This window comes from Carlito syrichta, unplaced genomic scaffold, assembly GCF_000164805.1.
Source record: "Carlito syrichta isolate Samal-C Ts95f unplaced genomic scaffold, Tarsius_syrichta-2.0.1 Scaffold92595, whole genome shotgun sequence".
Lineage (NCBI taxonomy): Eukaryota > Metazoa > Chordata > Mammalia > Primates > Tarsiidae > Carlito > Carlito syrichta.
The window spans coordinates 205,936-228,850 of record NW_007036691.1 but is presented as its reverse complement, the minus strand read 5'-3'; the positions used below and the strand labels follow the sequence as shown (position 1 = coordinate 228,850).

General features: G+C 40.5%; 1 protein-coding gene across 3 annotated transcripts in view; it reads left to right on the top strand.

Annotated features, from left to right (window-relative positions):
* PRELID2 (PRELI domain containing 2) overlaps positions 1 to 22,915 on the top strand; it is a 122,302-nt gene that overhangs the window by 16,797 nt on the left and 82,590 nt on the right. For all 3 annotated transcript variants that reach the window (XM_021713225.1, XM_021713217.1, XM_021713222.1), the window contains exon 4: positions 8,288 to 8,393. In XM_021713225.1, coding sequence (XP_021568900.1) covers positions 8,288 to 8,393 — 106 coding nt within the window. The remainder of the gene's footprint in view (positions 1 to 8,287; positions 8,394 to 22,915) is intronic.

Sequence of the window (22,915 nt, the reverse complement as noted above, 5' to 3'; positions counted from 1 at the left end):
GATCACTTGATAATCTGGTTTCCAGCAAATACTAAATACTTTCAGCAGAAACACCCTGCTGAAAAGTCTAGTAAAATTGAGAAAAGGGCCCTGTTGAATTTATGCAAGAGTCATCAGTGGAAATAAAGGATCAACAAGGGGCATGTCGTCAGTGAGTCTGACCAGTGTCAGAATTGTGTCGCATTCTCTGCTCTTGTGAAATATAGATGTCAGTTAAATTTTCTTTCTTTTGTTTGGTTAGATGTTGTAGCTGTAGGAAATACAAAATTTGAATATTAAAAATTATAATATTTTCTTAACCGGGCATTGAGTTAATGTAGAACACCCCAAGGGTCTTGAGACAATAGAGAGGAGCCCAGAGACAGTCTCAGAATCTAGCTCCTCTGTCAAGCAGAGTCAGTACCAACCGTGAGTGGGGTGCAGGCACTGGCGTGGGGTGGGCCTTGTTACCCCAAGACAGGCCTCCAACTGGGTCAGTTTACAACTCAGGATGCTGTATATTCTGAAGGTTTGCCACCAACGCAGGATGCCAGTAAGCTTTCACTGAATAGGCACTTTTCTAGGTAATAGGATTGTGGAAGGGGCATGGAATCTGAGATTCAAATAGTGGCCTTGTCACTTATTTTTGTGTGACCGTAAACAACTTTGCCTTTTTGAACTGCAGTTTTACAGACGTCTGTAAACTGGATTTGATGTTACCTACCCCATAAGATTGTTGTGAGTATTGACTGAAATGTATACATATAAAAAACTTAATATGATACTTTACTACAGGACGCTATTAAGAAATGTAAACTGTTCTTATTGATAATCAGTTTCTAAGTACTATGTTTTAAGAGACCGAGCCTGGCCGTCCTGCAGTATACTAAGCTGCTGGGCTTCTGGGCGTCTACCTTTTGGTTTATTCCCTAGTGTTACCACTTCTCTGATGACATTTGCTGTTGGTCTCTGGGATGGGTTTGAAGAGCAGCTCAGAGAGAAGGGGCTCTAGGAGAGGAGGTCAGAGAGGACTGGCAGGGTGTTTGATGTCACAGGGATAGTGTGTAGAGTGGCAGAGTGGGCAGGAGGCTGCAAAGATGGGAGGCTTCCACTCCAAGGGCTTTGAATGCCATAGCTGAGGTGGGGTAGTTCATTGCCTTCACTGCCAACTGATTATGGTGATTGAGCACCACCTAGAAGTTAACACAGTACAAGGTGCTTGGAGTTCACTGGAGCTGGATTTGTATTGTGAACATTTAATTTCATAGTAGACTGGCATTATTTTTATTACTAGTGTTGGTACTATTTTTTTTTTTTTGAGTTGGAGTCTCACTCTGTCACTCAGACTGGAGTGCAGTGGCCGCTCCCAGCCACCACAGCCTCGACCTGCTGGGCTCCGGTGATCCTTCCGCCTCAGCCTTCCAAGTAGCTGGAACTACAGGTATACGCTACCACGCCTGGCTAATTTTTTTATTTATTGTAGAGATGAAGTCTCGCCAAGTTGCCCGGGCGGATCTCGAACCCGCGGGCTCAGGCAATCCACTCACCTCAGCCTCCCAAAGCGTGGGATTACAGGCTGAGCCACCGAGCCTAGCTAGTGTTGGTACTATCAACCAACATTTGTTGAGTGCTTACATGTATGACCTTGAGTGCTTTGCTCATGTTAACCTTATTCCACCTCGTTATTATTAACCCCATTTTACAGAGGAGACAAGCTTTATAGAGCTTCTGGAACTTACCTATGTGGGTGGGTAGCCAAGATGTGAATCTAAATTGTCTAATTCCAGGAGCCACACCTTGAATTCAGTCTATGGCCATATGTTTAATGTGTATGCTTTATAGATATGAATATGTGTTTATAGGTATAAATACATAAATATATATGTTGAGCCTGAAAACTGCCTAGCATGTATTGAGATCTCTGCAAATTGCGTTGGTTCTCTGAGGAGTACAGTGCGATGAAGGGGTTCAGCCGACACCATGGGAGAGACTGCATGTTTGGTGTGGTGAAGCACCAGTGTGGGTCAGGCAGTCTCTACAGCAGTGTAGACCCAGCAACTGTGAAGGCAGTGAGGGCAGTCTGACTTGCAGACCCTGTGTTTCTTCTGGAGCACCCCTCTTTCTGTGTGGTTACAGGAGAATGCCCAAAACACTGCGATTAGAACTGAGATGTCATCACAAAGAGAGTGTCTGTGGAACCCTTTTCTCCCCCCCTTCAAAGACCCTTTAATTAGATTCCCATCATGAAAACAATTAGGTTAGATTTGCCATTCCTAGCCAGTCAATAATTCAAGGACAGGATCTCATTAAGAGCTTTTGCTTTCCTGGAAACTGCCGTTTTGAGGACTCAGCGCTGGTGGCTGTGTGCTCAGGGGATTAATTCTTGTTCCATATTTCCCCCGAACTTTTTAATTTTCCCAAATTCAGAAGAATACAAATTTTTAAGTGACTGTTTGTAGTACATAAACTGTGGTTCATTTTCACAAAGGTATTCTGAGATTTTAGTTGTGCTTCTCATCATGATTCTGTTCTGTGTTGGATTATGGCCACTGAGTGGACACAGCAATAGAAGCGACTCAGATACAGTCACTGCTTGGACGGTGAAACTCATCCCAGACTCTGTGGGTGGCTTGCCCTCAGCCAGCTGAAGGCAGCCCCCTACTGACCTGAGCTGGTAGAACTCCTGACACATCTGGTTCCATTTCCCTGACAAAAGTATTGAGTTGTACTCTAAATATTTCTCCTTCTTTTACTTCTTCTCTTCCTCTTCCCTGCAAACCCTCCTTCTCTTCATTCTTGCACTCCTAAATGCATTATCGATTTCCTACTGTGTGCCAGTCATTGCAATTGGAATTGAGGATGCAATGAATCAAAAATAAGATACCCCCTTTCGGAAAACATTTGTCGTTGCCTATTGAAGTTGAAGCTGTGCATTCTTTATGGCCCAGATAATTGACTGCTAGCTACTGTAGCGGCACTTGTGCGAAAAATGTATCTGGATGCATTATAAACATTTTCCTAACAGCACTGTCGATAATAGCCCTGAACGGGGTCCATTCTAAATGTCATCTTCAGTAGAGTAGATAAGTGATTTGGAGTGTTTTCAAGCAGTAGAGCACTATGCAGCAATGAAAATGAACAAACAACAGCCACAAGCAGCAACATGGATGAATCTCACAACCATCAGATTGAATATGAGGGCCTTATTCTCTGGGCCTTTGTAAGCAGCCGGCGACATGATCAGGGTGTGCTTAGGAAGCTGATTTAGTCAGTGTGGATCTAGTACAGGGAGTCTATGCTGGAGACATAGACTCCAGTGGGGAAGCAGTTGCCATGGTCCTGGAGAGAGAAAATGCTGTGCTAAGCCCAGGCAGCAGCATAGCAGGAACCGAGGGACATTAGAGGTAAAATAAACACAATCTGGTGACTGATGAGAAGTTTGGATTGATTATAGAGAGGGAACCAGAACCATCTAACATGTTGCTAGACTAGAAGGATGGCTGTGCCTTTCACTGAGATCAGAGGAGGACCGGGTTTTGAGGTGATAGGTAATGAATCTTCGTGATATCAACTGTATGACCTTGGGCAGGTTATTTAGGTTCTCTTTACCACAGTTTCTTCGGGTATAGAGGAGAGAAAACAACCTTTACTGCATGACAACCTTCGAAGATAATACAGTGCCTGATACATCATATACACTGTTACTATATAGGTTTTGAGGAAATGTGATGCAGTCCTTCCTTTAGGCTTCTCAGAGATGACAGACAGGTGTAGGAAAATGAATTCGCCTTGTGTGTCTTGAGTGAAAAACTATACACTTCAAGTGGAGGGTGGGGAGAAATTCTTAGGACAAAAGGCACAAAGAGCTTGGATTATATATCGCGGGAAAAGCAAAACCAAGAGGTGATTTAATGAGACTTTAAATGAGGGACAAGGCAGGAGTTAGCATGTACCATTGCTGAAAATGATTTCAACAACACAGAGCTTTTCATAAAATGCTTCATTTCTATAAAAGAGATACTCAGGGCCTTACTGTTTATTTTTTGTGGTGATGGCCAAAGTAATAAGTATTTATTATAGAAAATTTGAAAACCACTGAAAAGAAGAACAAAGTAAATAAATAATACCTATGATTCTAACGCCCAGAGAGTCTGTCGTCAACGTTTCAGGTCTGTACATTCACCTGTTCTTCCATCCACCCATGTTTCCTTTTCTTTTTCTAACACAGCTGAAATTAAACCATATATTATTGTGTAAACAGCTGTGTTTTGCACAGGAAGAACTTAAATGGAGACTAATCCTAGCTTGAGGGATTTAGGTTAGCTATGTGCAGTAAGAAGAAAATGTCTGATGTGTTTTGTCAATGAGTTATTGAGAAAGAGTATGGCATTTTCTTCTCTGGCAGTCTTAAAATATAATAGGATCAGCTCTCATCTTGTTGACAGCAAGGGCATGACCTCGCTTTACTGCCTTGTTATTCTCTGATATGTGGACAAACCCTAAGAGTGCTTTTCTGACGACTCCCAAAAGTGGTGAAAGAAATATTGGTTAGAATGTGGTGTAAGAGAGACTTTTATTAATCCCTCACCTACATTTGCCTTGAGGACTGAGGGCTTGAGAGTGCATCACTCCCAAGAGTATGAGACTGTTCAACTTTTCATTTTTAAATATTAAAATCACTGTAAAATTCTACTTTGACTAATCCAAATAAAGATGGGGAAGATTAGTGTCACCAGGATATAGTTTTACATGAGCAAATCATTTTAAATAGGCTTAAATCTAAGAGGTGAAAACTGCTTAGATGGAAGGTATTTATGTCATATTGGATGGATAACTGCGTGCGTGCGTGCGTGCGTGCGTGTGTGTGTGTATAAAGGAGGCAGAAGAAAAAGGGATGGAGGGGGGGAAAAAGGGGTTCAGAAGGCTTCCTTTTGTGTGCATGATCTAAATGCGAAGGATACTGCTATTAGAGAGAAGGTCTAATTAAAGGTTTTAATAACCCTTTTGACAAAAATCACAGTTTGTTGGATCCAGTATCTTCTCAAAACAAATTTTTTTTTGTTTCCGTGCATGTGCTCACATACACATGCATGCACACTTACACATCTATGCACAGAGGCGACTTAACTCCCATCTCCTTGCTACAAAGATATAAGAATGCTGGGAACATATTTTTTGTAGAATATTTTAAGTTGCAGTTAAATTAATTCATTTATTTAACAAATGCTCATTGAACTCACTGAAAGCTCATTGAAAGCACTGTGCCGAAAATAGGGGATAGGAGATTGTCTATAAGTTTCAAGAAGCGGCAACAGCCTTTTCGCCAGTGGTGCACATGGAACTGTTAATCAGTGTTTGATACTTGGTGTCTTCCAGTCCCTGTTACCTTCAGAATGAAATCGGAACTCCTCAGCCTGAGACCAGTCTGGTCTCCACTTACTCTGTTAGCCTCATCTCCTAACATCTCAGTCATAACACGCAGTCATTCCTGTGGGAAGAATTTATCAAGCCCCTTGCCATGTGCTGGGTGTTTTCAAGTACCTTGTGGCTCCTCAGACATTCTCTGCTCCTTCATGCCTCCTTGCCTGGATTCTTGTGATTTTCCCCTGGTGGTGTGCTTCACCTCCATCTGCCGCCACTCTCCCACTTGTCCATTTGTCTCTACCACTGGTCTGTGAGATCCTGGAGAACAAAGACCACCTCCTTCTCTGTGGGCCTCTAGCACCTAGGATGGTGCTTAGCATAGGGTAGCCATGCAGTCAGTGTGTCGATCAAATGGACGAATAAGCCAAATAAGTGTAATCCAGATCTCTAGTGGTGATGAACTTCCTCAGCTTTTGCTTATCTTGGAAAGTCTTAATTTTTCTTTCATTTTTGAAGGATGGTTTTTGCACCTATAGTATTCTTGATTTGTAGTTTTTTTTTCTTTTCAGTATTTTTATTCATTAATTAATTAATTTATATTATTTATTTATTATATTTATTTATTCAGTATTCAGTAGTTGCTATAATGTGTCTTGATATGAGTCTTTGAAATCATCCTAGTTCAAGTTTATTGAGCTTCTTGAGTTTGTGTGCTCATTTTTTCCCTCAAAATTTTAGCTGTTATATCTTCAAATAGTTGCTTTGCCCTCTTCTTGTTCTCTTCTCCGTTTGTGACTTCTATATTGTGTATATTGATCTGTTTGATGATGTCAAATAAGTTCTTAGGCTCTCTTCGCTTAAATTTTCTTTTTCCCTTTGGGTCCACTGATTCATTTTTTTTTTTAAGAACTAGGGTCTCACTTTGTCACCCAGGCTGGAGTGCAGTGGTACGATCATTGCTCACTGTAACCTCAAACTCCTGGGCTAAGGGGATTCTCTCACCTTAGCCTTCCAAGTAGCTAGGATTACAGGCATGTGCCACTATGCCTGGCTAATTTTTTTCTTTTGTGTTTTTGTAGAGACTTCTGGTGAATTTTTTTCAATTCAGTTATTGTATTCTTCAACTCCTGAATTTATGTTTGGTTCTCTTTTTTATAGTTTCTGTTTGTTGATAGTCTAATTTTGTTCATGCATCATTCTCTTGATTTCATTTTGTCTGTCTGTATTCTCTTTTAGCTCACTGAACATTTTAAAGATAGTTATTTCAAATTCTTTGTCAGGTAATCCATAGGTCTCTGTGTCTTTTAGGAGTGGTTTCTAGAGATTTATTTTGTTTTTTGTTGTGAACATGTTTCCTTTTTTTTTTTTTTTTTTTTTAATGCTTGTGATTTTTTTGTTGTTGTTGAGATTTGAGCATTTGAAAACAGTTACTTTTCCCAGTCTTTGTGAACTGGCTTTGTACAGGGAAAGGCCGTTACCAATAAGCCCAGCTAGAGACTTTGGAGGTTTCTTGAAGCTTTTCTGAGGATGCGTCTTCTCTGGGTTTGTGTGTGTAATTTCCAGTTAAAGAGTTCTACTTGACCAGATGCCACATGTTCTCACTTATAAGTGGCAGCCAAACTAAGGAACTGCAGAGGCATATAGAATGGCGTAATGGACATTGAAGTCTTAAAAAGGGGAAGGTGGGGGGGCGGGTAGGGATGAAAAATCACCTACTGGGTGCAGTGGGCACAGGTGGGGGTGGAGGGTACTCTTAAAGTCCAGACTTCTTTGCCACTAATCAAGGCATCCATGTAACCAAAATTCATCTGTACGTCCTAAGCCATCGAAATAATAATAATAATAATAAAAGAGGTCTACTCCTGTTCTCAAGAGCCCATAATCTCTTGTTACCCCTGGTGTCTGAGGTACCGTAGACTCTCTAGTGCTGTAACGAGCGGCCATGCTTGCTTTTGGGAGTATATTGCCACTCTTTCAGTGCTCCGAGTCATGCTCTTGGCAGCCTCTCATAAAGCCAGAATGTTGGATGTACCTTTAGCTCTTCTCTACCCCTCCTAAGGGAGAAGCCAGGAGTTGGAGATGTCTTCTTCCCCCCACCCCCATCGTGCTATGCTGTGCTGTGTGGGAGGGGACCGTCATGGATAAAAACAGCCAACTTTCTTATCTGCTTTGATGTGGCGCTTTGTGGCTTTACACTTGCCCGAGGAGCTGCCCCCTCTCAACGAATTTCTGGAGTTCTCACAAAGTCATTGTCTCTGTGGTAGAGCGAGGGCCTGGGGCTTCTTGTGCGGCCATCTTACTTATATCATTCCCAAGTGTAATCTATATCTCTGTTTTATGAAATGGAGATAATTAATATTGATACAACTTTGTCAAAGAAAGTTGGTAGAGATGGCAGCTCTACTGTTCTCTCTTATTCCCCTCTCCTATCAGGGATTAAATAAGTCATTCTAGGTTTCCAGCTTTCCAGTCTTATCTTAGTTGGTCTGTCTCTCTTTAGCAATAGCGGCTGACATTTAGTAAACACTTAAGATGTCAGATCTCTTTATAGTCCTGTCATATGTATGAACTCATTCACTTGCCACCATAGTTGGGAAAGGAAGATACTATGATCATTCCCATTTTACACGTGAGAAGATTGAGACAGAGAGTCTAAATAATTTATCCCAAGTCATACAGTTAATAATTAACCTCAGACTCAATGTTAAAAAGACATTTTGCAGCATAAAATGAATATTCTTTAAGTTTAATGAGACTTGTTTATAATATATAAATTATAAATCTACTTTCAATAAAAGTATTTTTATAATAGTTATTGAATTTTTATGGATATTATTTTGTGTTGATTGTAAGAGGTAATTATGCTGCTGGAAATGTCTATACTTTACATATCCAAGTGTAGAATGACATCAAAGATGTATGTGTCCTCCCCCCTCCTCCACAGGACAGAGTTCATTCAAAGGGGCAGGATTTCGATCACAGGAGCTGGATTTCTCAACTGCATTCTAGAAACGTTTGCCAGCACGTTCTTAAGACGGGGTGCCCAGAAGGTAAGCTTGTTTCTGCTTGGAACAACCTTAATGTTAAGAAACCATAGGAGTTCCAGTAGGGTTATTGAATAAGCCTTATGAGCAGACATAATGAGAAAAAATATGGTTAATAAACAAATATATGCAAAAATAATTACCCTCAATAATTATTACATAAATCCAAATCAAAGTAAAACTAAAGTGCCACTTACGGCCCATGAAATAAAAAATGTGCCATTAAAGAGTTATGTGAAAATTTGGAGCATACTTATAGTCTAATTAAGAGAAATAATCAGAATTAATAATTATGTTTGTAGTATATACAGTCTAATGGCAAGTATTTAGTACAAAGATAATAATAGCTAATATTTATTGAAGGCTTACTATGTGCTACTGATAGTTACAAGAATTTTTATTTATTATCTCACTTAATCCTCACCAACTTTTGAAGTAGCTGTTATTGTTTTCCTGATATTGTGGGTGAGGAAACTGCAGAGACTCCAAGTATCCATTCTCGTATTTTTCAAACTCTCCACTTGAAGGAATTTAGGCCTCCATGAAGGTGATTCAGAGGCCATGATGGAGTTCTGAGGTCCTGTGTACCCTGTTTTAAGAAGACCTCTTTGATTCTTAATGTTTTTGTGGTATTACATATGACATCTGTATATCCTCTTTTCTTACCCTCATAGCCTTATTTTTAAGAAACTTCTTTAGGACAAAGCTCATTTCTTACTCATTTCTCTATGCTTATCGCAATGCTGAGCATAGAGCAGTGGGTGAAAAGCGTTTTATTATTATTGCTGTTATTTATTGGGGTGATACTTATACATACTTATTTCCAGAATTTACTCCAGACTCATGTATGTGTTGCCTCACTTTGTTTTGTGGGATAGAATTAATGACTAGTCTAAAGAACTGTTGTTATGACTCCCAGAGATTTCTGCGTAATGGACCCTTATTTTTATTTTTCCAAGTCTATGTTTAAGAATGAACCTGAACCAGCAGGCGTTTGGGAAGCTGAGGGTGATGAATGAATATTCAGTACTCTTCTGTACTCCATAGGCATACTGTGGAGATTGATGTGTTCTTGGCCTAGTTGAGGTGGTTCCTGACACACGTCCAGACTGTCCAACTTGAAGAGGGTAGTAGAACTTGCAGAAGGTCTGATATCATCTTTACTCCCTTAGACATTATTGCACGTTTTTCTGCACAATTGCAATATATGCGTTTGTAAAAAACCTCATGTTCTACAAAATTGATTCTAAAAATAATGGGGCAGATGAGAAAATAATTTCATTACTATGTCCCTGACTGGGTTGACTTCTTGTGCATCCTTTAAACCCTGTATTACAAAAATAATAGTAATGATGAGTATAATTTTTGTAATACAGGTTTATTAGTTAGAAAAATGAGATTCTTTTTTTGGGAGGAGGGATAACATTTAGCTGAATTGGAGTTAGTGTTTGCTGTCATTAAATTGACTGCAAATGCTCATTTATAAGAATCTTTCTTATCTGTGGGCCATATAAAAACAGGTGGTGGACTGGATCTGGCCTGTGGGCTATAGTTTGCTGTCAGCTGCTTCGGATAAAAGTTGTTCAGTTAACTCAGGTGGGTCTGCATTTCACCTGTCAATCAATCTGAACCTATGAATGGTTGACTTTTAATCTCACAGTGGTTGTATACCTTCTGATTCTATGAGATGCATAAAGTGAACATTTTAATTCCCATTTTATTAATGAGAAAAGATAAGTGTATACCCAATATGTGGGAAATTCTTCCTCACCTTTCTTCCTTGTACAGATATAGATTGAGCACCTGCTTTGTGCTAGGCACTGTGCTAAGTGTACACACACACACACACACACACACACACACACACACACACACACACACCACATTTTATTTATCCACTGATCAGTTGATGGGCATTTAGGTTGATACCACATCTTTGCAATTGTCAGTTGTGCTGCTATAAACCTGTGAGTGCAGGTGTCTTCTTTGTATAACGATGCCCATTCCCTTGGGTAGATACCCGGTATTGGAACTGCTAGATTGAACAGTGGATCTACTTTTAGTTCTTTGAGAAATCTCCATGCCAACTTCCATAGAAATTTTACTAATTTATACTCCCACCAACAGTGTATAAGCGTCCTCTCACTGCATCCTTGCCAGCATCTGTTGTTTTCTGATATTTTAATAATGGCCATTCTGACTGGTGTAAGGTGGTATCTCATTGTGGTTTTAATTTGCATTTTCCTGATGATGAGTGATGTTGAACAGCATTTTTTCATGTGTTTGTTGGCCATTTGAAAGTCCTCTTTTGAGAGAGATCTTTCCATGCCATTGTCTCACTTATTTTTCATGGGGTTATTTTTTTCTTGAAGATTTGTGTTCTTTGTAGATATGAATATTAGTCTTTTGTTGGATTCATTGTTTGTGAATATTTCTCCCATTCTGTAGGTTGCCTATTTACTCTGGTGATTATTTATTTTGCTGTGCATAGAATCATTTTAGTTTAACCAAATCCCACTCATTTATTTTTGTTTTGGTTGCATTTACTTTTGGAGTCTTTGCCATAAATTCTTTGCCTAGGCTGATGGCCAGAAAAGTTTTTACAAGTTTTCTTCTAGGAGTCTTCTGTTTCAGATCTGACATTAAGATCTTTAATCCATCTTGAGTTCATTTTCTTATATGGTGAAAGATGGAGATCCAGATTTGTTTTCTTTCTAAATTCCCTGGAAGGGACTCCTGTGGGCCTTCCATGGGTGAAGCACCACCAGGAGTGTGTTGGTCAGGTTGCACAAATATGGCTTATCCCTTGCCACAACTGTGTGGCTCAGGGTTAGGGGTCGCTTCTCAGAGAAAGGGGCATTGGGAGGGGATAAATACTCCTAAAGGTTTCTGGCAGGGTCCACAGTCCATGTGGACCTGTGTTCCTTGATGACAGAGAGGGGGTTTTATTATTCATCTTAATCCTGATTCCCCCAATATGTTAGTACTTTTATGGGAAAATGAGTAGAAAGAAAATAGAATGCATGGTGAGGTTCACAGTTGGCTTCTGATGCATATTATATGGACATAATTAGGTGACTAACTTTTTAAAGTGATGAATCCAAGTGATTCCTTTTTATTCTCACTTATTTATTATGCTCAGAAGTAAGATTAAATTTTTCCTGCTAGCTGTTGCCTTTTCTGACTTTACTTTTTCTTTTTGAAGAGGCCAAGTTTAATTAGCTTTTCAATTTTAGGAGCTGTTTATGCTTAAGTATCTTTTACCTTTTATCCAAGTGGTAATCTTTTCAGGTATCAGTCTGACTTCCTGATAAACCTTCACAGCTGAGCCTGCATAAATGGTTCCTGTGGAAGTCACTGTGAGAGTGCTTTAAGTAACTCTATTTTCACATTAGGATTTTATCCCTGTGTCTGTTTAGCAGTGGTAAAGTGGGATCTGATTTCTATTTTTAAAAATTATTTTTTTTTTTAGAGATAGGATCTCACTCTGTCGCTCAGGCTGGAGTGCAGTGGTGCAGTCATACCTCACTGCAGCCTCCAACTCTTGGGTTCAAGTGATCCTCCTGCCTGAGCCTCCCCAGTAGTTGACAATACAGGCAACGCTATGCGGGATAATAATAAACTTTATTTCTCTGTTTTTGTAAATTAAAAGCTGGCTCTAGATGTGGGCCCCAAGCTGAGGTGACGTGTTTCTGTGCGTCTGGGGCTTAGGGCTTTTTTCTCCTACCGTCATCACCCTGAGGCAACTTGCACTCTGGGACCTTTCTGACAGAATGCTGCCTGTTCACATACCCGTCAGACTTGCTTTCCTCTCAGAATGGAAGTCTTTGGCCAAGAGCATGGAGATTTCCCTTTGGTGTCAAGTCTGCAGGTGTGTCCTTGGAATTGGAGCAATTCTGAGCTGACAGCCTGCGAGCTCTCTCTCGTCACCTTTGTGACCAACAAGTCACCTAGCCCCTCTGATCCTTAGTTTATTTGTCCACAGAGTGGGGATTTTAATGCATTCCCACAGATATATGTGAAACTGTATTTGAAGGCTTTCAGTAAATTGAAGAACACAGGCCAAATTATACAAAATGTATTCTCTTTGTTTTTAAGAATTAAGAAAACCTTTAGTCACATACTTCTTTTTTTTTTTTTTGAGATGGAATCTCACTTTTGTCACCTAGGCTGGAGTGCGGTGGCACATTCATGGCCACTGCAGCCTCAACCTGCTGGGCTTAGGCGATCCTTCCACCTCAGCCTTCCAAGTAGCTGGATCTTCAGACGCACGCCACCACGCCCAGTTAGTTTTTATGATTTATTGTAGAAATGAGGTCTCACCAAGTTGCCCAGGCTGGTTCCGAACCTGCTGGCTCAGGCAGTCCTCTTGCTTCGGCCTGCCAAAGTACTGGGATGACAGGCTGAGCCACTGCACCCAGCCCATACGCTTCTTTAACATGCTATGTGTTTATGCTTTTTTTAAAAAAAATCTTCAAACTCATGTGAACACATATAGTCCAGACAACTAGATTTTAAACTTAGGAGTTGAACTCCACCAACACTCTTTGGGTGTCGACTAGGTGCCAAGCATTGGGTGGGATGCTGGAGACGCATGTAAGAATGAGACATGAGTCACGAGATGGAGACTATGCCCAAAGCAGCCCTACTTCTGGGACATGTAGCTCAGGGCAAAAAGCATGACGAACAATGAATAAACATCTGCTGATGCTGACAATTTATCGAGCCCTGCTTGGTGTTCAGTGCCAACACTATGATCAGTGCTGAGAAGGAAATTAAAATAACAGCTAGTGCTTACAAGAGCTTTATGGATGCCAAGCACTGCACTTGGCATGCATCACCTTATCTGCTTTTCTGAATGATGCAGTTAGATAGGAATTGCTACTCCCATTTTACGCATAGTGTCTCTGAGGTCCCAAGTGGCAAAGCGGTTTTCTCATGGTCACAGAATTAGTAAGTGGTGTACCTGGGATTTGAACCCAAGCTTGACTGACTCCAGAGTGCTCTTGGCCACTCTACCACAGTGCCATGTTCATGATCTCTGCACTTAAGCCACGTGTGTGGGGTGAGATGTGTGTGCTTGATGTGACCTGAGTGGGGTGATGTGGTGTGCGCAGTCAGGATGGAGGATGCAACAGCAAGGAGCTTAGAATGGGGCAGAGAAGTGTTCCTTGAAGGGGTCTGTGAGGAACATGGCCCACATTCATGGCTAACGAATGCACTCTTCTGCTCAGAGTCCAGCCTCAGTCCCCTGGCTACAGCCGGCCTGTTTTCCAAATGCCATGCAAGTCAAAGCTATGTTTAACTGCCAAGTCTCTGTATTTCTACCATAATGATGTGTCCTTTTTTCCTGCTTTTCCATGTACCGATGGATTTATTGTGTTTTTGCTTTGAAAATATCTCTATATTAAAAGTTTGTTTTATATTGGGGCAAAATAAACATAGCATAAAACTTACCATTTTAGCCGTTTCTAATACAGTTCAGTGGCATTAAGTGCCCTCATTGTTGGGCCACCATCACCACCATCTGTCTTCAGAACTTAGATGCTCTTTTCAAACAGGAGCTCGTTAAACACTGACCAACTCCCCATACCACTCACCTCCTTGCTCCTGGAAACCACCATTCTCCTTGTTGTCTCTATAAATTTGACTGATTTAGGTATGTCATATAAGTGGAATCATACAATATTTATCTTTTGTGACTGGTTTTATTTCACTGAGCATGTGTTCATTCATGTTGTAGCATGTGTCAGGATTTCCTTCATTTTTAAAGCTGTATAATATTCTATATATATAATATACATATTTGTGTGTATATATGTATATATATACATATATATACATGTTATACACAGAGGGTGTATATATATATATATATTATATAATATATATAATATATATATATATATTACACAGAGGGTGCCAAAAGTGCATACACATTTTAAGAAAGGAAAAACTATGAAATTTTTAATAATATATACTGATAACAAAAGATGAATACAAATCATGTTTGACTTCTGCAACTACAAGAGGTGCTCAAAGTGGTTACCATCAGTGTCTAGATACTTTTGATTATGGCAAACTAAAAGTAATACCTAGATAACATCTCTTAAAATGTGTATACTTTTTTTGGGCACCCTGATATTTTATACATATATGTATATAAAATATTCCATCTATATAACATTTTGTTTGTCTCATTATCCATTGGTGGATACTTGAGTTGCTTCTGCCGTTTGCCTTTTGGATTACATGGTAATTATAAGTTTAATTTTTTTTGAGAAACTGCTTAAAAGCTTTTTGGTTTTTTAAAATTTATTTTTATTTTTAATTGTTAAATTATAATTGTAAGCTGGGCTCAGTGGCTCAGCCTGTAATCCCGTGCCTTTGGGAGGCTGAGGTGAGTGGATTGCGTGAGCCCGCGGGTTCGAGACCCGCCTGGGCAGCGAGACCTCATCTCTACAATAAATCAAAAAATCAGCCGGGCGTGGTAGCACATGCCTGTAATTCCGGCTACTCGGAAGGCTGAGGCGGAAGGATTGCCGGAGCCTAGCAGGCGAGGCTGCGGTGGCCGGGAGCGGCCGCTGCACTCCAGTCTGGGTGACCGAATGAGACTCCAACTCAAAAAAAAAAAAAAAAAAATAATAATAATAATTATATATATTTAGGGGCATGGTGTGATGTTTTGGTATATGTATACAATGTGGGACAATTAAATCAACTTATTAAATATTCCTCACCTCACATACTTATCTTCTTTTGCAGTGAGGACATTTGAAAGTTACTATTAGAAATTTTGAATTTATAATACATGATTATTAACTACAGCCAACAACAGAACTCTAAAACTTCTTCCTCCTGTCTAGCTGAAGGTTTGTACGCGTTGACCAACATCTTTCCCATACCCTCTTTGCTCACCCAGCCTTTGGTAACTACCATTCTAGCCTCTACTTATATGAGTTTGATTTTTTAGATTCTGCCATGTAAATGAGATAGTGTAGTATTTGTCTTTCTGTGCCTGGCTTATTTCACTTAGTATAATGTCCTCCAGGTTCATCCATGTTGTCACAGATGACAGAATTTCCTTCTTTTTAAAGGCGGAATTGTATTCCACGGTGTATAAGCACCCTCATTTTCCTTATCCATTCATCTGTCCTTGGCCACTTAGATCGAATTCTTATCCTTGGCTATTGTGAATACTGCTGCAATAAACATAAGAGTGCGGATATCTTTCCAACATGTTGATTTCAAATCTCTTGGTTATATACCTAGCGGTGGGATTGCTGGATCATATGATAGTTCTATTTTTAGTTTTTGAGGAACCTCCGTACTGTTTCCTATCGTGGCTTACTAATTTACATTCCCACCAGCAGTGTACAGGGCTCCCTTTTCTCCTCAGCCTCACCAACACTTCTCTTTCATTGTGTTTTATAATAGCCACTTTAACAAATAGAAGATATCTCGTGATTTTAATTTGCATTTTCCCAATGATTTGTTGAGCAGTTTTTCATATGCCCATTGGCTGTTTGTATGTTTTCTCTTAAGAAATAGCTATTTAGATCCCTTGCCAACTTTTAAACCCAGTTATTATTTATTTATTTATTGTGGTTGAGTTGTTTTGAGTTCCTTATATGTTTTGGGTATTAACCCCTTATTAGATATATGGATTGTAAATCTTGTCTTCCAATCCCAGGGTATCTCTTTACTTTGTTAATTGTTTCCATTGCTGTGCATAAGTGTTTTGAGTTTGATGCAATCTTGTAAGTCTGTCAGATTCCAAAAAATTATTGCCCAGACTAATGTTATGGATATTTTCCCCTCTGTTTTCTTCTAGTTTTTTTTTTTTTTCCAGTTTCAGGTGTTATGTTTATGATTTTAATTCAGTTTGAGTAGGTTCTATATATGGTGTGAGATAGGGGTCCAATATCATTATTCTTTGTAGTTATTCAGTTTTCCCAGCACCACTATCTGAAGAGTCTGTTATTTCTCATTGTGTGTTCTTGAAGCCTTTGCTGAAAATCGATTGACTGTAAGTGCCTAGGTTAATATCTGGGCTTTCCATTTATGTTCTACTGGTCTGTTTTTATGCCAGTACCGTGCTGTTTTGATTTCTATAGCTTTGTAATGTATTTTGAAATCAGGTAGTATGATACTTCCAGCTTTATTCTTTTTTACTCAAGATTGCTTTGTCTATTGAAGGTCTACTGTGGTTCCATGTGAAATTTATGATTTTTATTTTCTATTTCTGTGAAAAATGACATTGGAGTTTTGATAGAGATTGTATTGAATCTGTAGATTGCTTTGATATTATGGACATTTTAGCACACTGTCAATTCACCCAAACCATGAACATGGGATATCTTTCCATTGATTTGTGTCTTCAGCTTTATCGATGTTTTAAACTTTTCAGTATAGAGATCTTTTTCTGCCTTAAGTTATTCTTAAGCATTTTTTTTTTTTGAGTTGGAGTCTCACTCGGTCACCCAGACTGGAGTGCAGTGGCCGCTCCCGGCCACCGCAGCCTCGACCTGCTGGGCTCCGGCGATCCTTCCGCCTCAGCCTTCCGAGGAGCCGGAATTACAGGCACACGCTACCACACCTGGCTGATTTTTTGATTTATTGTAGAGATGAGGTCTCGCTGCCCAGGCGGGTCTCGAACCCGCGGGCTCAGGCAATCCATTCACCTCAGCCTCCCAAAGGCGCGGGATTATAGGTTGAGCCACCGAGCCTGGCTTAAGTATTTTTTTAAGCTACTGTAAATGGAATTGTTTTCTTGATTTCTTTTGTTTTTTTTTGTTATTAGTGTATAGACACGCTACTGATTTTTGAATGTTGCTTTTGTGTCCTGCAACTTTATTGAATCTGCTTATTGGTTTTACCAGTTTTTTGGTAGTCTTTAGGGTTTTATACATTTGAGATCAGGTCATCAGCAAGCAGAGACAGTTTTACTTTTTTTTTCTATTTGAATGCCTTATTTCTCTTGCCTAATTGCGCTGGCTATACTTATAGTACTATGTCTAACAGAAGTGGCGCGATTAGGCCACTTCTTTTGAGACAGCTGTCTATCTATGTGCTTGGCAGCAATGGCCTGTACATTCACTGTGTTTTTTTCTCAAGTGTGTACAGAAGAGTGGATGCTGTATATACTACACTCTAATGAGCATGCCACACGGTGTGTTCCTCCGTCTGAGAGATATTCACCTACCTCTTGACTCTACCATAGTCTCTGTCTTGAATTCATGTTCTGGTGGACGGTTTTGATCCATGATGACTAACAGAAGTTATGTTGGAATTGCCAAAAAGCATGCTGAGGACAAGTGCTTGAAAGCCAAATGCCTATTTTAACATGCCTTGAGGTAAGCAAGTACATTCAAAAAACAGATCAAGGAAGTAGAGAAAGATCTGGAGGAAAGAAGGAGTTGGTGGAAGTCTGGGACACATGAAAGACTTCATATACGTTTCTGCAGTCTTGGGGACTGGCCCAAGCACTGTGTGAAGCAGAGTTGGGAGGAACTCAGGCCAGAGTCAGGTCATAACTTCAGACTTCAGGAATGCAAAGAGAAGGAAACAGAAATCACCTACAATGTGCTCCTGGGCAGACTTGGTTCTGCAAGTGCTCACAAGTTCTGGGAAGGCTTCCCTTAGTTCAGTGTTTCTCAACCTTTTTTTCATTATCATCCCCTAAGGGAAAATTTTAGACAATTTCCCCCCAGTTGCTCCCCTCACCATGAAATTTTAATGCCATAGATATACTGACTTTCTGTTTATGTACTGCATTATGTCTTTGATTTATACATGTGTAAGATTTTTTGCTCCCAAGAACAAATCTTTGCCTCTTTGGTATTGCCCCCGTTGAGAAAGCATGCCATATACTACACTGGGCACAGCTGACTTTTGGGGTCTTGGCTTCCACCCCTCCAGAATGAAGCAAAACAATTGCCAGCTCTCCCCTCTAAATCAAAAGCAACAACAACAAAAAAATTCCAAACCCACATCAAAAGAGCTTTTTGGTGAACTCCCACATAGTTGCTTACAAATTCCACAGTCTCCTTTTCTGGGGAGGCTCAGGAGATGATATGGGTGATAACAGTTCTGTTATGCAAGTGTTCTTTTTTTAGCCCAGTTTTTCTGAGTGCTTAGAGAGTACTACAAATGCTGTGGGAATGCAGAGTGCTCATTATGCAATCGCATAGAGGTGAGTTTTTTTTTTTTTTAAGTTTGTGAAATACATTTTCAATGTGTGATAAAACAATTTGTTATTTCAGCCACTCTCCTGGCAAAGCCTCGTTATTATTTCCATCATTATTCTTATTGTGTTGATCGGGAGGCTGAAGCGGAGAAAGATTGAATTCAACAGTGTGTGAAATATTTGTCACTGAAACAATGTGGGCAAGTAAAACAGTTTGAACATAGCTTTGAAGAAGGTCTGGCCTAGACGTGTCACCGCTAAAGCGATCTGAACATGCTGCTTCCTTAGCGTGTGCTTGTTACTTTAGCCTTACAAAAATCCATTTTAGTAGTGGAAGATAATCCTCTGGAAACTGAAGAAAAGAGTGGAGATTCTACATATGTAGTCCAAAAGGGCATTTGAAAAACCTTGCTACTGTTTGGTTGCATCACTTTTGCCAACTGTATTAGTTATTTAGTACTGTGTATCAAATTACCCCATTACTTTGCAGCTTACACCAACACATACTTATCTTTCTCTGTAGATGAGGAGTCCAGCACAGCTTAGTTGAATCTGCTTCAGGGTCCCACAAGGTTGTAATCACATGTTGGTTGGGGCTGCAAACTCAGCTGAAGCCTCGATGGAGAAGATTAATTTCCAAACTCACACGGTTGTTGGTAGGAATCACTGACCTCCCTTGGTTCCTCGCCCCGGGAGTCTCTCTCTTAACATGGCAGTGAGTGAGTGAGAGGGCAAGAGATTCTAGCACGGCGAAATATCAGTTTTTTGTAACCTAATTGCTACAGTGACATCCTTTTATTTTTCTGTATTATTTTTGTTAGAAGCAAGTCACAGCCCACACTTAAAGGAAGGAGGTTGCACAAGGGCATAAATACCAGGAGGCAGGGGTCACGGGAGCCATGTCATAAGCTGCCTGCCACACATACCTAAACCCTTTTGTATGCCAAGTTGTTTGCACAGCTGTCAAGTTCTTTTTGGTACATAGTGGGGATTGATGATAGTTAGAGGTTGGTGAGAGTCGGCTGCAACCCTGAAACCTCATGACCAGAAAAATTTCTGCAACATAGATAGGCATTTATTAATTGCTTATTTACTCGTAAGCACACAATTGTTTGCCTGGTCTGTAAGTCTTTGTTCTTTTGGGTGCTCTGACCATGGTTTGCATGAACCGGTCATGAAAAGCAGAACACATGATATTCCAAAGGCAGGATTCAGCTGTTTTTCAAATTGTGCCAGGTAGCTGGAATTGTCTGAGTCAGTGATTGACCCTAGGACCATTTAGGCACAAACTGCGGGTACCATCCCTAAAGTTGGAGGGTGTAGGGTTTGCTGGATAGAGACTTACACTCTGATGGTGCAAGGATGACGTCTTTGGAATTTTGAGCTAATCCTTGTATCTTAACTCCCATTCATAGAATTAATGACGGCTTATTTCTAATATCCATTATGTTAGTTAACAACACTAATGTCACCAGTGAAAATTCAGTTTTAACATTCCTTGTGCTAACTAGGAAGCCTTTGACGTTGAACTGCAGTTTCTGGAGAGGGAGGTTGCTGATTAAAAGGCTCATAGACGGCCCCTGGAGTGTGAAACCTGCATCAGGGCAACTTACTCTACTTAGTGTATAACTTGAACCAACACACACACACACACACACACACACACACACACACACACACACACACACACAGTAATATACTACATGTGCTGAAATGTTTTAAAGCAAATTATAGACATCCTGACAATCATATACCAAATACCAACTCCTAAACTAAAAGCATAGTATGTTGTTCCTCCAGAGATATTCAGCGTGAAGCAAGGCTTTGTCTCTATGTTTAATGAAGGGATTGAAAGTGAAGCTTTAGAGAAAGGTTCCTTGGTCCCTGATCTGGTTTCTCTCCTCCTAAATGTCACACTTCACCTCAGACCCTCAGCTTTCTCTCAAAATGGAGTGATCATAAGCCTTATGTTACAGGGTTTTTAAAAGATGAGATAAGGTCACATATGTGAAGCATGCCTGGCACCTTGTGAAACCTCAATAATTATTAGCTTTAAGAGAAGTTCTCTGCTAAGAAGTAAATTCTCATAGGTCAACAATCTCTTAAATACTTATCTGAACACAAATTTTAGGTATACTGTGGTATAGGACAAGTTTACAGTATTTTTTAAAAAATTACATCATTTTCTTAAATTGTACATGTTTTAAATATTCATTATCAATTTTTAAAGAACTAAAAGCATAGTATGTTGTAATGAAAATAAAGTTATTTTATTTTCTAATAGTGACCATGGTTTTGTCTCTATGTGTATGCTAATAGTGTATTCACATTTAACATTTTGATATAGATCTTTTCATATATCTCTTAGTGTTTTTTTTTTTTTTTTTTTTTGAGTTAGAGTCTCACTGTCGCCCAGACTGGAGTGCAGTGGCCACTCCCGGCCACCGCAGCCTCGACCTGCTGGGCTCCAGCGATCCTTCTGCCTCGGCCTTCCAAGTAGTTGGAACTACAGGCGCGCGCTACCATGCCCGGCTAATTTTTGATTTATTGTAGAGATGAGGTCTCATCAAGTTGCCCGGGCGGGTCTCCTACCCGCGGGCTCAGGCAATCCACTCACCTCAGCCTCCCAAAGGCGCGGGATTACAGACTGAGCCACCGTTCCCGGAGATCTCTGTGTGTTTGCATATGTACATATATACACCATATATTGGTGACTTGCATTTCCTGCTTGTTCATGTGAATTCTTTCAAGATTCTTTATGTTACTTGAACCACATGAAAGAACTAGTTCTTTCCAGTTCCAAAGGATTTATTTCCCAGCTCAAATTTACCTCTGTTGATAATACTATTTAATCCTACTCTCGAGTGCTTAGGTAGATTGACTTAGTTGATATGTATTCACTAGATATCCTGAGAATATTACCAAGAATTCCTATCTTTAACAACTGATTTCTGGTTCAGGTAAATCATAGACCCTCCTGTCTTCTTGTACATCCCCCTCCCCATCAGTTCCTCTACTGTTACCTCTGGAGTTTTAGTCTCATGAAACATAGCTTTTGCAGGGAAAACAGCGTGGTGAAAATCAATATTCAGTGAGTGATACTGTTTTTTGTTCCTTCTACCGAGTTTAAATCAATGCCTTTACCTTGTCTGTGAGACCTAGGTGTCCAGAATCCCTTGATGGCTCATTTGAATTCATCCAGATTGTAATAGACTTTGCTCAGTGGTAAGCTTTTGGGAATTCCGTAAATCAGCCAGCTGAAATTCTGGGCCTTTGCCTCCTATGAAATGAATGGACTCTGAGAAGTCAGACTTTTACTTGAAATGACAGAAAATGGTTTCCTGCGCTCCAGATGTGTTGGTGTAATTATTTGCACGTGATGGGAGAAAGGTCATCTCCACACAGTGTGGTGAGGAGCCTGGTTCTGGCACTGTCCTGGCTACTTTCTAAGGGCCAATTGCTTGGACTAGCTGCTCTATCACTTTCTCTAAAACCAGATTGGACTAGGTAGGTCATTTTCTTTTGTATTTATTTATTTATTTATTTATTTTTGAGTTGGAGTCTCACTGTCTCTCAGACTGGAGTGCAGTGGCCGCTCTTGGCCACCGCAGCCTGGACCTGCTGGGCTCCAGCGATCCTTCTGCCTCGGCCTTCCGAGTAGCTGGAACTACAGGTGTGCGCTTACCACGCCCGGCTAATTTTTTGATTTATTGTAGCGATGAGGTCTCGCCAAGTTGCCCAGGCGGATCTCGAGCCCGTGGGCTCAGGCAATTCACTCACCTCGGCCTCCCAAAGCGCGGGATTACAGGCTGAGCCACCGAGCCTAACATGGTCCTCCATTTTCTTTTTTTTTTTTTTGAGTTGGAGTCTCACTCGGTCACCCAGACTGGAGTGCAGTGGCCGCTCCCTGCCACTGTAGCGTCGATCTGCTGGGCTCCGGCTATCCTTCTACCTCAGCCTTCCGAGTAGCCAGAATTACAGGCATGCACTACCATGCTCGGCTGATTTTTTGATTTATTGTAGAAATGAGATCTCGCTGCCCAGGTGGGTCTCGAACCCGCGGGCTCAGGCAATCCACTCACCTCAGCCTCCCAAAGGCGTGAGATTACAGGCTGAGCCACCGAGCCCGGCATTGTCCTCCCCTTTCTTGGTGTGTGCAATTGGAGTGTCCAGGCAGCTATGGGGAAGAGTAAGGGGGACAGGGTGTTGCTCACTGGGGACAGCACCTAATGAGGCATGCTTAGAAAGTGCTCAAGGCCAAGACCAAAGTCATTTGGACAAGTGTGCACTGTAGCTTTTTTTTTTTCAAGTTGGAGTCTCACTCCGTTGCCCAGGCTGG